General features: G+C 47.3%; 1 protein-coding gene across 4 annotated transcripts in view; it reads right to left on the bottom strand.

The window, feature by feature from the left end:
• CTBP1 (C-terminal binding protein 1) overlaps window positions 1-14,214 on the bottom strand; it is a 29,711-nt gene extending 15,497 nt beyond the window's left edge. For 2 of the 4 annotated variants that reach the window (XM_080916996.1, XM_080916997.1), the window contains exons 1-2: window positions 14,012-14,214; window positions 6,103-6,257 (exon numbers count right to left, since the gene is read on the bottom strand). In XM_080916996.1, the coding sequence (XP_080773122.1) occupies window positions 6,103-6,257; window positions 14,012-14,051 (195 nt within the window). In that variant the 5' untranslated portion in view covers window positions 14,052-14,214. Of the gene's footprint in view, window positions 1-6,102; window positions 6,258-8,640; window positions 8,834-13,628; window positions 13,830-14,011 lie in introns of those variants that run through there. The other 2 variants (XM_080916998.1, XM_080916999.1) reach the window with 2 other exon arrangements.
• Window positions 14,215-15,913: the final 1,699 nt, after the last annotated feature.

The following is a 15,913-nucleotide window of genomic DNA, read 5'->3' as shown; positions in this document are numbered from 1 at the left end:
TAACATAGTCAAATACAGGCAGAGCAAACACTAGCTGAAGCCTCTGCATACTCTGCAACTTCACAGACACCTGGGGACCTTGCAGCAGTTCTCCTCCACAGAAGGAAGTGGCATCCAGGTTTCCTACTGTGTCCATGATTACCTGGCCACCTGCTGGTGAATTTTGAGTTTTCATGGGGCCAGAGAAGAACTTGCTCAGAGGTTAATATAAGCAGTACTTCTCTGGCCAGCTTTCTACAGGGACTTCCTTTCCCTGCTGACTGGGAGGGCCTGAAGATCTTACATATGGCCCTTGGGCCAGGGCACAAAGGGATCACTTGACCTCACTGAATTTTATCACTGCTTACTTTCCTCTATGTGTCATTTAGAATAGCTATGGATTCCTTTCTGAAGTTGCCATCCAACCAGAACACCATCCCAGCCCTGGAACTTCACCAGCACTTTGCTCAAATACCTGAAGGCCACACACGTTCCTCAGTCCCCAACTTTGTCCCATCAAAGCATAAACAATGGGTCTCAGAGTCTCAGGCCCTGCTGACCCATGACAATGGACTCCTGCACACAGTGAAACCTTCTTTTCTCAACCTTTGCCCTAGTCTCAGATGTGTCTACAGCTTGAGCCCAAGGTAGCCTGCTGGTCACATAAGACACTTCTGTCCACTCATTTCTTGAACATCTTAAGTGCAAGACTTCCTCTGGCCTGGAGTGTTCTTTAGCCATGGGTCATAGAATGTCATTCTCCCGTCTCTACAGGATCCCTTTGCAGACTTTCTGTTCCTCTAAGTCCTCACTTAGCACACGCTGGGAGCAGTGTCCCTCTGTTCATCCTGGGCCCGATGCAGCCCTGGGCTGAAGATCATTTGACCAAGAAGTTGTACAGCACCCAGCCCAGGGATGCTCTCAGATTCCTGCCACAAGGTAACTTTCCCACATCCATAGCCCCTCTAATAGACCTCCTGGATCCATGTCAGAAGAGCCAAGGTCTCTGCAAAGTTGTAAGTTGGTATCAAGGCAATACATGATTGGACAGTAGAGAGGGAGGTGGGAAGAAGTCTAAAAAAGCAGAAGAGGAGGGGAGAGGCAAGAGACTCATGATTGCACTCCGGCTCCACAACGGAGTGGCTACTGGCACAGATCTAGAGGTGTGGCCGGTAACAATAGAATCATTTTTATATTTACCGAAACAGGTGGCAAACCAACATGTTAGGCAAGAGTCAAATAGGAAATTAAGGCTATCAGGCTGAGAGTTAGAAAGTTTTATTTTCTAAGTAAGAGGAGTTCAGCGCCATGTTGAGTCATATGTTGAGTGATGTCTCAAGCACAGGAACCTTAAACAAAAGAAACACAGAGGCAGCCTCTTCTGGCAGGCTGTAGGGGTCCTACTGTGAAAAGGCAGGCTACCCTAAACATAGAGAGGATAGAAGCTGCTTGATTCTTTGACAGAATTCTTTAGAAAATGTATAAAAAGCTGATTTGTTTTGAAGATAGTATAAAGATTTAATGCTCAAGTCAAGTTTGGTGTTTTAGTTAGAAGAAGAGAGTACAGAGTTCACCTTGTGAACTTGTGGGGATTTTCTGATTAATTAATTTCAGAATTAAAATAGGGTAAATTAGTCACTGACTCCAAGTAGAGAGTGGTGATATTTGCAAGTTAATAAGGTTATTAATAAATGAAGATCTTGTACACCAGGCAGAGTGAATACAGACATGTATTAGGGAAGTTATTAATAAATGAAGATCTTGTACACCAGGCAGAGTGAATACAGACATATATTAGGGAAGTTATTAATAAATGAAGATCTTGTACACCAGGCAGAGTGAATACAGACATATATTAGGGAAGTTATTAATAAATGAAGATCTGACGCTCCAGATTGAGAGCTGGACAGATAGAAATATTTTGGGCTAAAGTCCTGGGTTTTTTTTTACAAGTTTCTTACTTACTGATATTGAAATTGATAAAAGGTGTTAATTTGTTTTATAAATTACCCCACTAAGGCCATGTGGCTCGTCAGATACCAGCTAGTAAGGGTTTGTGGTTATTTTAAAATTACAACAGGAGGCTCATATTCTCTTAACGTGGGATCCACGGGAATTTGAGTTGAATTTGACATGACGGATTAGAAGCCTAAGAACAAGATCATACAATTTTTTAGTTTATTCATTTGTTTTATATTGTTTTAAATTTCAAAATGGGTGTGATGCTGAGTTTTGTGGTTTTATTATTTCCCTGGGAGAAAATATAAGATATAAGATATTCTGGTTGACAACTAAGGGACATGCTACTTTGGGAGAAAGGTTTTATCTTTGTGTTTTTAAAAGGTATGATTCGGTTTGACATGCCTTCCAGAGTTATATAAATCATATTTGATAGAGGGAGACAGCCTGAAAAACTAAATTCAAGAGGATCAAACAAAAATATATCTTGATACTAAAATGTTTTCTTTTGAAATTTATTATTACAGAATGTGCAGCTATGGTGAAACGTGTCATCAAAATGCTGAACTGGCCTGCTCAGAGACTACAATAAGTTGGTGTGGCCTTCCTTCTTGAGGCCTGGCTGGCTTCCTCACCTCCTCCCTGCTTCTAGATTCTCAACGCCCACATATTCAGCTTGAAGAAGCTATGAAGAATCGTTGCCCTGATTCCCTGGACTTTGGTGAGTGAAGGTAGTTATTCTAAAGTTGCTTTTATGAGAAGTTTAGAAATGGTCATAATTTAACAGGGAGGAATTAGCCAGATTGATTTGTACAGCCATAATCTCCTTTGGTAACTAAAGTCATATCTTACACTGGTAGAAATCTTTCTAATTGATACAAAGTTGAAATTATAATCTTTACAGTGATGTAGAATTTATTTGATACAGATTTAAGGTTTTCATTGGTATAATTTCTTATTGATTTAAAATTGAGATTAGTACTGTTGCTTTCATGTATTGTACCTATACAATACATTTGGGAATGCAAGGCTTAGACCCAGTCTTAAACCCAGTCCTATAACTGCTATTATATATTGTTTTTAGTTGATTTAAACAATACGAGTTAAAGGTCAAATAGCAAATTCATGGTTATGAGTCAATTAAAAGGGTGGTTTTGAGATATTTAAATTAGAAATGGCCAAGAGTAGTCAAGGCTAAACAGTTCAGAAATGCTTTTTGTAGATAGTTTTCAAAAACATTAGAAATCCATAAATTAGGACATTTAATATAATTTATCTATTATTGAGACATATCTGCTCTTTACAGTTCTCCTTTGGTGGATTTAATGAAGATATTGATCATCTCTACCTCCAGATGAGGCTATACCTTGTGCAAAGACAGCCACTGGGCAGAAACTGCCTATTTCACTTACAGACTACTACTGTCCAGAAAGAAACACAATGCAGAATAGTTGACTGATAATCTTTGCCAAGCCAAAATGATCAGCCCTTCAAGAATTCTGCATTTCAAAGGTCTGTTAGTTGATCCTGAGCCTAAAGACTTGCTCTCACATGTTGTTAACAGGGGACTACTAATGGAGATTTGTTTCTACAACCTATCTCAGTTCTAGAAACCCTGCTAGGCTTCCTATGTTTTTAGATATTTGGCCATTCTCATATTTCTAAAGGAGTTGAAGACTAATTTAGTTAATTAACTTTGAGGAAACAGTCATTTAGAGTATTTTCAAATGGTAATAGCTGTACACAGCTTACATTTGAGAGAAAAGTTGTTTTTTTTTTTTTAAAGTAAACAGAAAGGGTGATGTGTAGGTTGATGTCAAAGAGATACGTGATTGGACAGTAGATAGGGAGGAGGGAAGAAGTGTAAAAAAGCAGAAGAGGAGGGGGGGAGAAACAAAGAGATTCACGATGGAGGCAGCAGAGGAAGATGGTTCAGATCAAGGTGAATCGGATCAGTTTTATCTTGTTTAGGTGGGTGGCTTATATCTTTATTAATTGGTAGTGAATTTATTGTTTAGATGTATTGTGAATTGAGAATTTAATATATAAACCTGTTTGATAAGTTAATGACTGTGGAGTCGTGTTTTTACTGAGCCCCATGGAACAAGTTGTGTGAGTACCAGGCTTGGGAACTAACCACTTAGGAGATTGTGCTCCAGCTCCACACTGGAGCAGTTACTGGTATGGCTCTAGCCACCCCTGATGCGGCCTCAAGGAATGAGACCATGGGAACCAGGTAACAATAGAACCATTTATATATTTACTGCAAGAGAAAGTTTTCTTTATCATGTTCTTCACTGACAATATACAATGCTCATCTACATTTTAGACAGTAATACTCAGCCAGTAGTGAGGATTTTTTTGCTCTAAATAGGTGGAAATTACCATATAACAAGAATATATAAGACAGTTATTTCCTTTCCACACCTAGAGACAGGTATTCCACATGCTCTATTGCATTTTCATAGTTATTTGGATACCAGACTCTCATCTTATGGCTGTGCTATTCCCTGTATATGGCTTTCCTCTTGTAGTACATGGTTTCTACCCAGGCTTTGGCCATTACAATTTCCAGCCAACAGTTAGAGGAAAGGTGATTTCCCTCAGTGACAGGTACCCAAGGTGCTGTGTGCCTGTGGGTCATGCCTTGCCTGTGCCAGGATCTGTGGCAGAATACAATCTGCCCAGCATACCACCAAAGGGCACTGAGCGGTTGTCCAGTTTGGGCTAGTGTGAATCAAGCTGCCATACCTTCAGGTATGACTGTGAGAATGCTAGAACAATGGCCCCCAAGTATGGCTGCTAGCATGCTATAAGGGTATGTGACCACATTATAGAGTACCACTGTTCATGCTATGCCACAGGCTCAAGCTCCTTAATTAACACAGTTTCCTACTGTTTGCGAAATTCACCTACCACTATATTCTCAGTTTTTGCATCTAGCTCCTCCCCTCTGAGTTCTGGGATTCATTAACTTGCCTACTCCTTGCTCCTACTCTCCTCCTATTCTGAATTCTTTTCTACAAAACCTAAGAATCAAGACTTTTGATCTCTTCCTGCTTGCTTTCTACTATGCCCTAAGTGATAGTTTTTACTTTTAGCTTTAATGTCTTAAAGCCCTGTGTTTTCAACTTTGCTCCTTCGTATCTGCCATATGACCTTCAACACAACAATCTCAGTTTTTCTCCTGGCTGAAGGCAGCCCATCTTGCAGTCAGACTGGGTCTCCCTTGGGTCAGAAGCTCTATTCTACTTACAAAGTCTTAACTCTTGTAACTGTCTATACAGAAGTGACAAGTACCCAAGGACTACAGACACACACTGGGCTCAGGCTGGAAAGACTGTCCCAGATGACGCTGCAGCCACTGGGGAGCTGGACTGTAGGTTCACTACATGCTAAATCCCATACCTAGCAGACTTAGAAGGCTGAGTAGTAGCTACAGGAAGGTAAGTTCAGATATGGGTTTCACTGCCTTCTAGGTTTGAGGCAACATCTGCAATGGACCAAAGTCCCACCCTTAGAGGCCATAGTACCACCAAGAACAAAGCTCACTATTCTTAACAATCCAGACCATCCATAAGAGCAGATGCCAGGTCCCTTGTGGTTTCAATCCCTGACTAGTTCTACCCTGTCAGCTCCTGAAGCTCTTTAGATTTTTTTAAAAGAACATTTTCAAGCTATCTTCAATGTAGAGTCTGAATTAACTTTGATATAAGCAGAAATCTGATGAACACACTCCAGGTAACAGAGAAACACAATATATCTGAGCAAACATGAATCATAGAAGCTTCTCAGAGCTGCTAACCACCGGACCACAAGCTCTAGGCAGGTACTGTGAGTGAGGATATCTTGCCCTTTTTTTCTGTATGCGTGGTAGCATCAATCATAATCACTGCCAGGTGCCCACAGTTCCATTTCCAATGAACTGGCTGTGATATAAGTCAGTAAGATACAGAGTAAGCCATCTCTACACTTCCTGACCTGACCAGGCACTGTGACAGGCCACACAAGACCAGGTGGTATTTAGACCCACTGTGGCCAGAGGCCAAGAAACGCACTGTGTGCTGACTCAGACTGCAGCTTGAGGTTGCATGGCCCAAACTTAGGAGCCCCCTACTCCCCCATAAAGCTTAGCCAACTATTAACAGGGACACATGACACTACCTTCTCATGGATCTCCTGTGTGGATTGCGCATCACAGAAGGCTACTGTAGCCACATCCTTCAGGATAGGCATCTCCACTGTGCAGTCCCGGCCATCCAGCAGCGCCACCAGGGGCCTGGGGTGCATGGGCCCGTTCATGATGGGAGGTCGGACGCCTGCAAAAGAGGAGCAGACTACTTAATGCCCTCAGCAGCTCCAGTCTGTGACCTGAGGACTGTACTACCCACTTGAGTTAGAGAGATCAGCCCTGAGAACTCAGCATCTGGTTACATGGGGCTTTGTAAAAAGCAAATTAATAACTGTAAAGAAGAAAATAGTTTTCCCTAGCTTATTGATGACTGAGTAGACTTGAGCCATCAATTCCTCAAGGGCATAGGAGCTGAAATCCCTGGAGACCCTAGGGAGGCTATAGTAAGCAAGAGGAGGACAGAGGAGGTAGGAGGTACCTCAGTCTTGGCTTTCTACAGCCATAGGCTATCTTGTCAACACAGGAATGTGCAGATCACAAAATGATGGGATTCAGGAAAGTGCCTGGTGTCTCTGATACTTAAAACCACCATGTGACTGCCCAGAACCTCACAGAGTGACCACAGAGTAATTTTAGCATGCGACTTTAACTGATATCATTCCTGGTAGTAAATGTCAAAAGCCAAAAACAGTGTGAAAATAAAGAAAAAAGGGGGGAGGGGTGGCGAGGGTATACTCTCAGAACCCACCTCCCAGATCAAGGTGAGAAAGAATCCTAGGCCTGGAGTGCAACTCAGAAGAAGAGCACCTGCCTAGTGGGTGTGAGGCCCTGGGTCTGAGTCCTAGCTCCACCAAAGCCTTTATGGATAAAAAATCAGTTTGTTCCCAACATGACACACTAAACTAGACCCCACTTTGGGCCAAATCAGGAAGAAGGATTTCCCAGGTACTATCTAGCCATGTTCAGCTGGGCAGCAGACACTTTAAAAAAGCTAAAGGTAGGTCCATTGTAGCAGGCAGCACTGCATGAGGCAGGACTTTAGCCCTTCCAAAAGCTAAGTAAAGAATGGACCAAGGCACAGTGGGAAGTAGAGGACAAGAAACAAGTCACCACACAGTCTTGCACTGAGCAGGCCAGAGGTAGCCCTGCAATAGTTGCTGGCTAGCAGCAGCCTGTGCAGTCCACACTTGTTTTTCTTGCATTCAGGTACAGAGGCTACCCCAAACTTCCAGTGGCAAGAATTGCCTCAGAGAATCCATGTCAAAGAAAGACAATGCTCTAGGGACTGTCACACCCACGTACAGCAAGGCTCTCAGTGTTCCCAGGCCTGGAACTGGGTACCTGGGTTGTGATATAGGTCCCACTGACCACCCACAGATAATGGAGCTACTTTCTAAGCCCAAGATCTCCAGCTGCGAGACAGAGGTGTCGCTGTGCAGAGTCCTTCCCCAGGGTCAACATGCCTGAGAAGACACAGCTATACCAATCTATGCCTTTATAAAGAGTAAAAGTAAAGGTGCTGAGATTAGATGGACCCAGCCTTCAAGATGGAATCTACAAGGCCACAGGCTTAGCATTTGCATACTCCCTTCCTTGATCTCTATGGACCACATCCCTAGCTATCCCTATCACCAAGCAACAAAGATGGACAAACAGCAGCAATCTAATTGTTCTTCAGCTTGAACTTGCAAAGTGACTTTTCTCACACAAAAGTATTACTTCTTACTGCTATTTTAAAGGTGTTGGTAAACATCTACTTTTCTCATTTCCTGGCTTGAATACCATATTTTTTAAGAATCACCACTGTGGCGAGCAATGTCAACAGATCCTCTAAAATTACAAAGCAAGCCCTCAAAGCACAGTCTGAGCCTATTACCTAGGAAGTGGCCTAAACTTCATCAAGGACCTGACCAGCCTGACAGTCTGATAGAAACTCCATTCTCTCATCCTGCAGACAACTCCTCACGGAGGACCTATGGATGCAGATGTGGTTAGGCTGGAGTCTAAGCCTGTATCTTCATCTAAAAATAAGTATGATACCCAAAGATTCACATGGAAGAACAAAAGACCTAGCCTGTAGAACACAGTGGACATATAGTGCCTCTTAATTCACCAAGCTGCTGCAGTGCTACAGTCCTCTCAAACAAGCCATCTAGGAGAAAGACAGATCTACTAACTAGACCCATGCTATACAGGAACACTAACCCAGGGCTGAACTTTACTTAAGAGCCTTTCCCAGTCTGAAGACATAAAAGACAAGAAAGCCCTACTGAGCTGTGCTCAGTATCTCTGGTCTGAACTGGGGCTTGCACAGCCTCAAAACTGACTCTCAAGCTTCTTCAGGTAAGACCTGCCCTCAACACCCACCTCCACACCCTCAGGATACTTTTCTTACAGAATCCAACCGCTAACACAGTAGCTGGATGACTGCTGACCAAGGCAGCCTGAAAACACCAAGCAATTCCTCAGGCATCCCACAGTTATAGCCATAGGTCAGCCTAACTTATGCAGCCCATGTCCCTCTTGTAGTTCCTTTGCAGAGATGACTTCACTTGGCAGCCCCTACCAACCTGACATTGCTTAATTGGGGCGGGGTTTCCACGACCATGAATTCGCCTGTCCAAAGCTTTTTGTCTTCAGAATCCCCAGGCCGAACCGCGTTCTGTCACGGAGCCTCATCCCACGTCTTATTGTCTCCAACCAAAGCTCTCAGGCTTCTGCTCCACAGCAGCCACTGAAGCCTGCGTCGGGTTCAAAGTCTTACTAAAAATCAAACACAAGAGACAAGTTAAAATGCCATCAAAGGCCAGCTAAATCTCAGACTCCAGGAAGCTTCATGAAAGTGATACTTAGCCCTGTCCAGCTGCAGCAGCCGGAAGACCAACCTGAACAGCAAGGTACTCGCTCACTCTGAGTTTGTGATTCTAGGTTAGGGTAAGCCCCCAGTCATCTATGTGGCACCTAGAAACAGTTCTGTATTTGGTTACCCACAGACTTCTGGCTCAGCCCTGTGTTCTCAAATTGAGAGGTAAAGACAGCTTACATTGAATACCGGAAGATGCACTTGCAGAATGTGGCCTACCAGCCTGTGGCCCTGGGAGTTTTTCCTTTATACTTACATTTCCTGACATCTAAGGCTGCCCCAATCATCTTCCAGCAAGGATCTTTTAATGAGACTTTCAGAAAAGCTTGCTAGATGCTGGTTTTCCAACATTCTACCCAACTTCCTTCCCAATTCCTGCTCAAAGCATCCCAGCACGGCTAACAGTCACCTGGTTCTCCTCAAAGTGCTGCCTAGTTGTGTTGAAAGTGTGGGCCTTGACACATACACACATTTTGGTAGGGCCTGTAGCCCAGAACCTAGAACATTACAGGGGAGCACAAAGGCCTAATCCCCAAAGTATGTTATTGAGCAACCAAAGCCCTGGTCTCTGTTCCTAGCATTTGGACCCCACACAAGGACCAACCCCTAAGTTGAGCTGGACATCAGAATGCTAGGATGCTAAGATGGAGCCTGGTCTTACCATCCTTCAGCATCACCAAGAGACAAGACTACCTGTCAGTCAATGCTCTGAAAGCTCATCCAGAAAGGCCACACATGGCCACCAATCCAAGGTAGGCTGGGGCCTCAGAACCTAGCATTTAAGGAATATTTCTTTCCAGAATACTCACAAACTTTTTCACAAGCTCTCTCTGTGAATTCCCATCACACATGCCCAGTGCTAGCCTCCAGGATATGCCCAGTCTTGAGGAACACTACAGACAATGCAGAGCCAGTCAATAAACAGCAACAAAGCCCTGGAGTCACAGCCTGCCTGTGCCAGGCACCTGCCACAGGCCCAACCCTCCCTTTAATAGGTGCCATGCTGAACTTTTCCAGCAGAGGGCAATAAAGAGCCACTGCAGAAAAACAGACCTAAAGTCAGAATGTTGAAAGCTCTGACAAGACTTGTGCCAAAGAGTGTTTGTCCCTTGCATGGGCTGCTGTCATCTGCATTATCAGAACAACAGCTACCTGAGCCATGGGGGCTCTGGGACCCTGTCTCAACCAACCAACCAACCAACCAACCAACCAACCAACCAACCAAAAACTTCCTTCTGGGAATGGCCAGTACTTCTTAACCAAGACCTGATCCTTCCTACTCTTCAGCCACTCCCATCCTCCTTAAAGATCCCACTGGGAAAGAATTCCCCAGCAATAGAGGGGGTGTCCTCCTACCTCTAAGCACAGATCCCTCTGGAGTACAAGGTCAGGTCTAATCCCAAGAAGCCCTCTCTGGTTACAAAGCTGTGCTATGGGCTGGTTCCTACCCAGGTCTGGAGACCAGAGGACAGAACCTGGCCACTCAGATCAGGTGGAGGGCAAAGCTGGAAGTGAGCTGAAACATAAGGGCAACAGGAATAAGCTAGGCAAAGCGCTGCTACATGAACCTGCAGGGCAGGCACTGCCAAAGGCATGTGTAAAGCACAGCAGAAAAACGAGGTGGCACTGAAGGAAGGTGTCTGTGAGAAACAAAAGTGTTCCACAGCCAGCTGTGACTTATACCACACATCAGGGAAGGTGCAGAATAGAAAACATGATAAAGGGCATGGATTTGCCACCAAGTCTCATCTCCAGTCATGTTGGCTATTTTGTGTCCATGGGTATCAGTTTGCCTGTGTATGTTACAACAAATACTGTCCATCATGACACCCGAAAACACCTACCCCCTTTCAAAGCCAGTTGAGAAAACTATTCTCTTGTATCTGCATGTACACCTGCATGCCAGAAGAGGGCATCAGACCACATTTATAGATGGCTGTGAGCCACCATGTGGTTGCTAGGACTGAACTCATGACCTCTAGAAGAGTAACCAGTAAGCCACCACTCTCCAGTCCCTGAGAACACTATTCTCATTGGAAGAATACAAGCTGTGTGAGATTTTCCAGCTTATTAGGGGCTGCCACCCTGCCTTTCTTAATAGAACATCTTTCCAATGTTGAAGAGAGCCCTGGCCTTGTAAAGGACACAGAGGTCATTGGAGTTACAGAAAGCTTCACTGGAGACAAATATCCAGACGAAGCAGCCCTATGTATTTCTACTGCAGACAGTGGCAGGAAGAGCACCACAGCCACATAAAGCAAGGGATAGCAATGTCTGGGGAGGGGTGCAGATCTTTCTGGGCCTCCCTGTGAGGTACAAACCCAACACCCCTGGCCCACACAACAACATCCCAAACCTACTAAAATTTTTCTTTGACCACCCAAGCCAATGAAGCCCTGTCCCCAAAGTCTTCAAGCTGCTGCACTGCCTTTATAACACAGGTCTGATGCTGACTGGGGGACACACAAAGACCTAGGACCTCACAGAAGCTAAGTCAGGCAAATCTGACCAGAGGCCACACAAAGAGTTTCAACTTTATAGAAGTCTAGGCTCTGGGAAAGATGGTACATGTTTAGGATCATGGCCCTCAGCACCTGAGGGACAAGGGTGCTGTAGCTGCTGCAGGACTGCTGAAGGACTAAGGAGGCTGAACATGTCTACAGAACTCAGAGTCACTGTTGGCAGTGATATGAGGATGCAGGATGCATCACTTTCAGGTGACAGGCCTGAACGGCAAAACCAATTCTACATAAGCTGCTACTTTTCTTGTGTGGCAGCTTACATCTCAGGGCTTGGAGGCAGGCCACCCTACCCAGCACCATGCAAGCCAAATCCTTTTTCTAACAGTAGCAGAATGAAAGCTAGTGTAAAGGTGTTGCCATGCAGCAAAGATCTCAGACATGTCTGCTTCACACACCATGCCAGGGAACCACAGGGCCAGGAGGTCACATGGACAGGGTTCTACACAAGGGGGTCCTCAGCAGTACCCAGGTCTGAGGATGGATGTTCACACAAGTGTCTTGCCAGTGGGCTCTCCCCAGTGAAGTTCAAAAGGCAGGTAGGAAACTGCTGTTGGAAAGCCGGAGGCCAGGGATCTGATCCCACCTGGAACCCTGAAGGGGATACCAGACCTCTCTGAGCATGAGGCTCATCTGGAGAAAGGTGAAGCACACAGCTGAAACCTGCTACAGGCCCACAGGTAACAGAAGAGGGATCAGAGGCCAGAGCAAGAGCAGTGTATCACTGAGGTCCCAGCAAATCTACAGGCCCCAGTCCACATTATGGACATGGCGCAGTACGCTCCGACATCTGTGAAGCTAAGCTGACACACACAGCAGGACCAGGCCTGACCAAGCTCCAGAGCAGAGAAAGGGCAGCTTCAAACCACAGCTGCCACCCTAAAAAGTTACAAGGCAAGGAAACACATACAATTCCAGGAACAATATTACCCCACACTACCCACAATGCTGTCCCTCAACTTGGCACATCCCACAGCTGTCATCCCATGTTGAAGATGAAACAGAGAGATCACACATGGGCCGGGGGCCCATACCCAGCCATCATTCTTCCAGAGACCATGCTCCCCCAGGACTCAATGTCCTGAATGCCACCCACACTGGGGTAAGCATCCTGTTCATTCCTGTTTATAATGGACATGTGCTCTCTGATTCTGAAGGTGACAAAGCAGAACAAAGTAAGGGAACATACTACCTGGGGAATAAAACCACCAGGTATCATCTTGCTGACACCCTGACTCACAGGTTCACCTTCCTGAATACTGGACGACTAAACTCCTTTCCTTTTCTTTCCTAGAAGGCAAATTTGTCCTAACGAATCGAAAGCTCATCAAGATAAGGGACGTGGCCCTGGGACAGGAAACGTTTGACAGATAAGGCTGGGACGAAAGCTGTCCAGTAGATTTCTGTGGGAAATTCTGGCCTATGACCAGGCTAGTTTGAGTGCAGGGCCTCTTCCCACAAACACACACACAAACATATGTATATGTGTGTATATATAATACATATGCTATATACGGGTGGAATATATCCAGGGAGTTACAGCTCTAGAGAGGTGCAGTGTGGGGGAGGAGTACCCACCACCAGTCCAGGACGGAGGCAGGCCTGGAGGGCCTTACCCCGCCACACCCTGAAACAGACAGAATCTGCAAAATGGCCATGTCTGATAAGAGGTGCAGCAGGCCAAGACAGAGCGCCTCCCTTTTCCCCTCCTGCTCACAGTTCCTTATTTCCTGCTGGCAGCACACGCTGCAAGGATTCTTTCTCTGCCATCTTTCAGGCTAGGAGGAAGAAGGCAGTGCCCTTGTGAGGGCAGAGTTGGGGTCAAGCCCTGTCATCATTAAGTGGAAACGCCAGAGAGGGACACCGCGGAGCGCTTAGACGGTGGGCAAAAGCTCCTCAGGGCTCCAAAACCTCTGGGCTGCCCCGCCCGAAGGTGGGGTCGTCTTCACTGCGCGTGCGCCAGGCTGCGCGCGGTCAGGGAACGCTGCCAAGGAAGGACTGCCCTCCACAAGCAAGGACCCCTGCGGTTTAAGGACTTTCATAAATGAATAGGAAACTTAAGTGGTCCAAATCCAGGGGCCAAGCTGAGCATCACTAAGTCGTCTAGAGGGGTGATAGGCATGTAGGCCACCCATGTCCCCTCAGTGCCACCTCTAGAGACTACCCGCTCCCGGACCTGTCGACCCGAGGCCCATGCGGAATCCGCAGGCTCGTCACTCCGGGAACACCTAGGTCCCCCCTGGGTGTCCACGAGAAGGATCCTCGCGGGGCCGCGGGCCAGGAAGATAGGCCTGGCTCGGTCACAGCCTGGGTCGTAGTACCAAAGACCCCCTTTGTCACCTGCACGGGTCGCGAGCGGGCAGGGGAAAATAGGGACGCGCACACGAACGCGCACGCCTGTGCAGCAGTTCGCGCATGCGCACCTCCCGTTCGCCGCACGGGCCCCCAGCGCGCGCGAGCGCGCACGCGCACTCGTACACAAAGCCAGCGCCGCGCGCGCCCGGCCGCCCCGCCCCCGCCCCCCCGCCCGCAGCCGGAAATGCGCGCGCGCGGCCTTACCCAGCGGCAGGCCCTTGTTGAGCAAGTGCGAGCTTCCCATTGAAAGGCGCGGGTGGCCGCGGGCCCCGAAGAATCCGGCGCTCTCCGCCGCCGCGGGCCCTGCGCCTGGGGCGGCTTCGGCGCAGTCTTCTACTCCGCCCGGCCGCCTGCGCCCGGCCACCGCCGTGCCGAGCCGCCACCGCGCCGCCAGCCGCGCTCCGACCGACGAGCGGGCGGGGACACGCGGCCCGCGCGCGCGCGCGGGCGTGGCCTCGGTTGGTCTGCTGTTTGCCGGCAAGGCGGCACGCTGGACGTACGCGGGCGGCTCAGGGGCCCAGCTGCCCGCCGGCCCGGCGCTCGGCCCCCACCCCCAGCCCCTCCCAGGCTAGATTCCCTTCCTGGACACGCCCCCAGTTGTACCCGCCCCCGGCCTCCCCTCCCCTGCGCGTACCCGGGATTGCGCCCCTGCCACTCCTTGGCGCGGTGACCTGGGCTGGAGCCCGAGTGGTGAAGCAGCCCATCCGCGTGGGGCGCTACCCGGCTAGTCGCCGCGGACTCAAGAGGACAGCGAGAGGGATGCACTCGGCCCCGGTGCGCTGGAGCTGGGGCCTCGGACCCAGGACCCAGGAGCTGGACAGCGCCCAGCCAGGGAAAGTAATCGGTGCGCAGGGCCAGATGCCTGCGGGGCACCCAGAGTGAGAGACTAGCTGTAGGTGGGACTGTCAGGCAGGCGTAGCGAGTGATAGACCCCTTTGCTGTTTAAAAAAAAAAAAAATTAAAATCACAAAAACAGCCCAATCTGAAGGATGCTAAAGGCCATCTGGTTACCTACGTATTTGGAAGATCAAATCTTTGAGAAAGGTGGGCAGATTCAGTGAGAGATGACAAGGGTCTGGGCATCTGTTTACAGGATCAATGCTTTGAAAATACCTTCCAGTTCGATCCATTAGCAGACACGGATGGAGAAAAAGATCTAACAGGTGGAGGCTGGGGGGGGAAGCCAACAGATGTACACCTTCCCTAAATCCCCACCCCTATTTCGGACTGTCTCCTGCTCAGCTCCAGTTTTGTTGAGCTTCAGGTAACTAACTCCCTACAGATCTTAGAAAGGGCTCCTCCCAGTTCTTCTGTCCTAGCATAGCAACTCCATGGCAGCGTGACACCTCCCATTCCTTTTCAGCCTACCCAAATTCTCATTTATCTTGCACAGGACTAGGACTACCACATCACTCCATCCCTGTGAGGGATTGTGTATCAGGGCTTATTTCAAAACCCTTACAGCCTCTCAATGTGCTGGATGGAAACCCAAGCTTCTTGTCACTATCACACTGACTTGGATTCCTACTCCAGAGATGGTCCCTGCAGACAGGAGTCTGCTCCTGAGAATGGGAGGTGGAAAGCCGCTAGGTAGAGATATGGAAAAGGGCAGGTAGTTCTGAACATGCCAAAAGAGACCCATATTAGGAAAGTTTAGGAGTGTTGTCTCAGTCAGTGAGGCCTGGTGCTTGGGAACATGTGGAGCCCTGGAGGATTAGGGTGCAGCTCTGCAGAGACTTGGAAAGACAACACTCCAGAGCATGAGCAGAAGATTCAAAGCCCAGATACAGTGCAGGAAACAGAAGGCTGTGGCTGGAAGCCAGGAAGAGCTGGGCTTGCAGGTTTGGGGAGGGGAGGTCATGGTTGTTGGATACAAATGGAAATCATGAAAATGGAATACATGGTTTACATGATAATTTCATAGGTCCTTTAAAGATATGCCAAATTACATTTTCAATAGATTGTACCAAATTTACCGCACCTCCTCATCAGCATCATTTTTAATTTTCGAGAAATTGTTAAACAAGTAATTGTTTCATTTTTTAAAAAGTTTCTAATTAATCATTTATTGTCTTTCTATAAATTAGAAGTTTTTTTTGAAAAAAA

Source organism: Micromys minutus (genome assembly GCF_963924665.1).
Source record: "Micromys minutus genome assembly, chromosome: 1".
Taxonomy (NCBI): Eukaryota; Metazoa; Chordata; class Mammalia; order Rodentia; family Muridae; genus Micromys; species Micromys minutus.
This window is presented reverse-complemented; position numbering and strand designations above follow the sequence as displayed.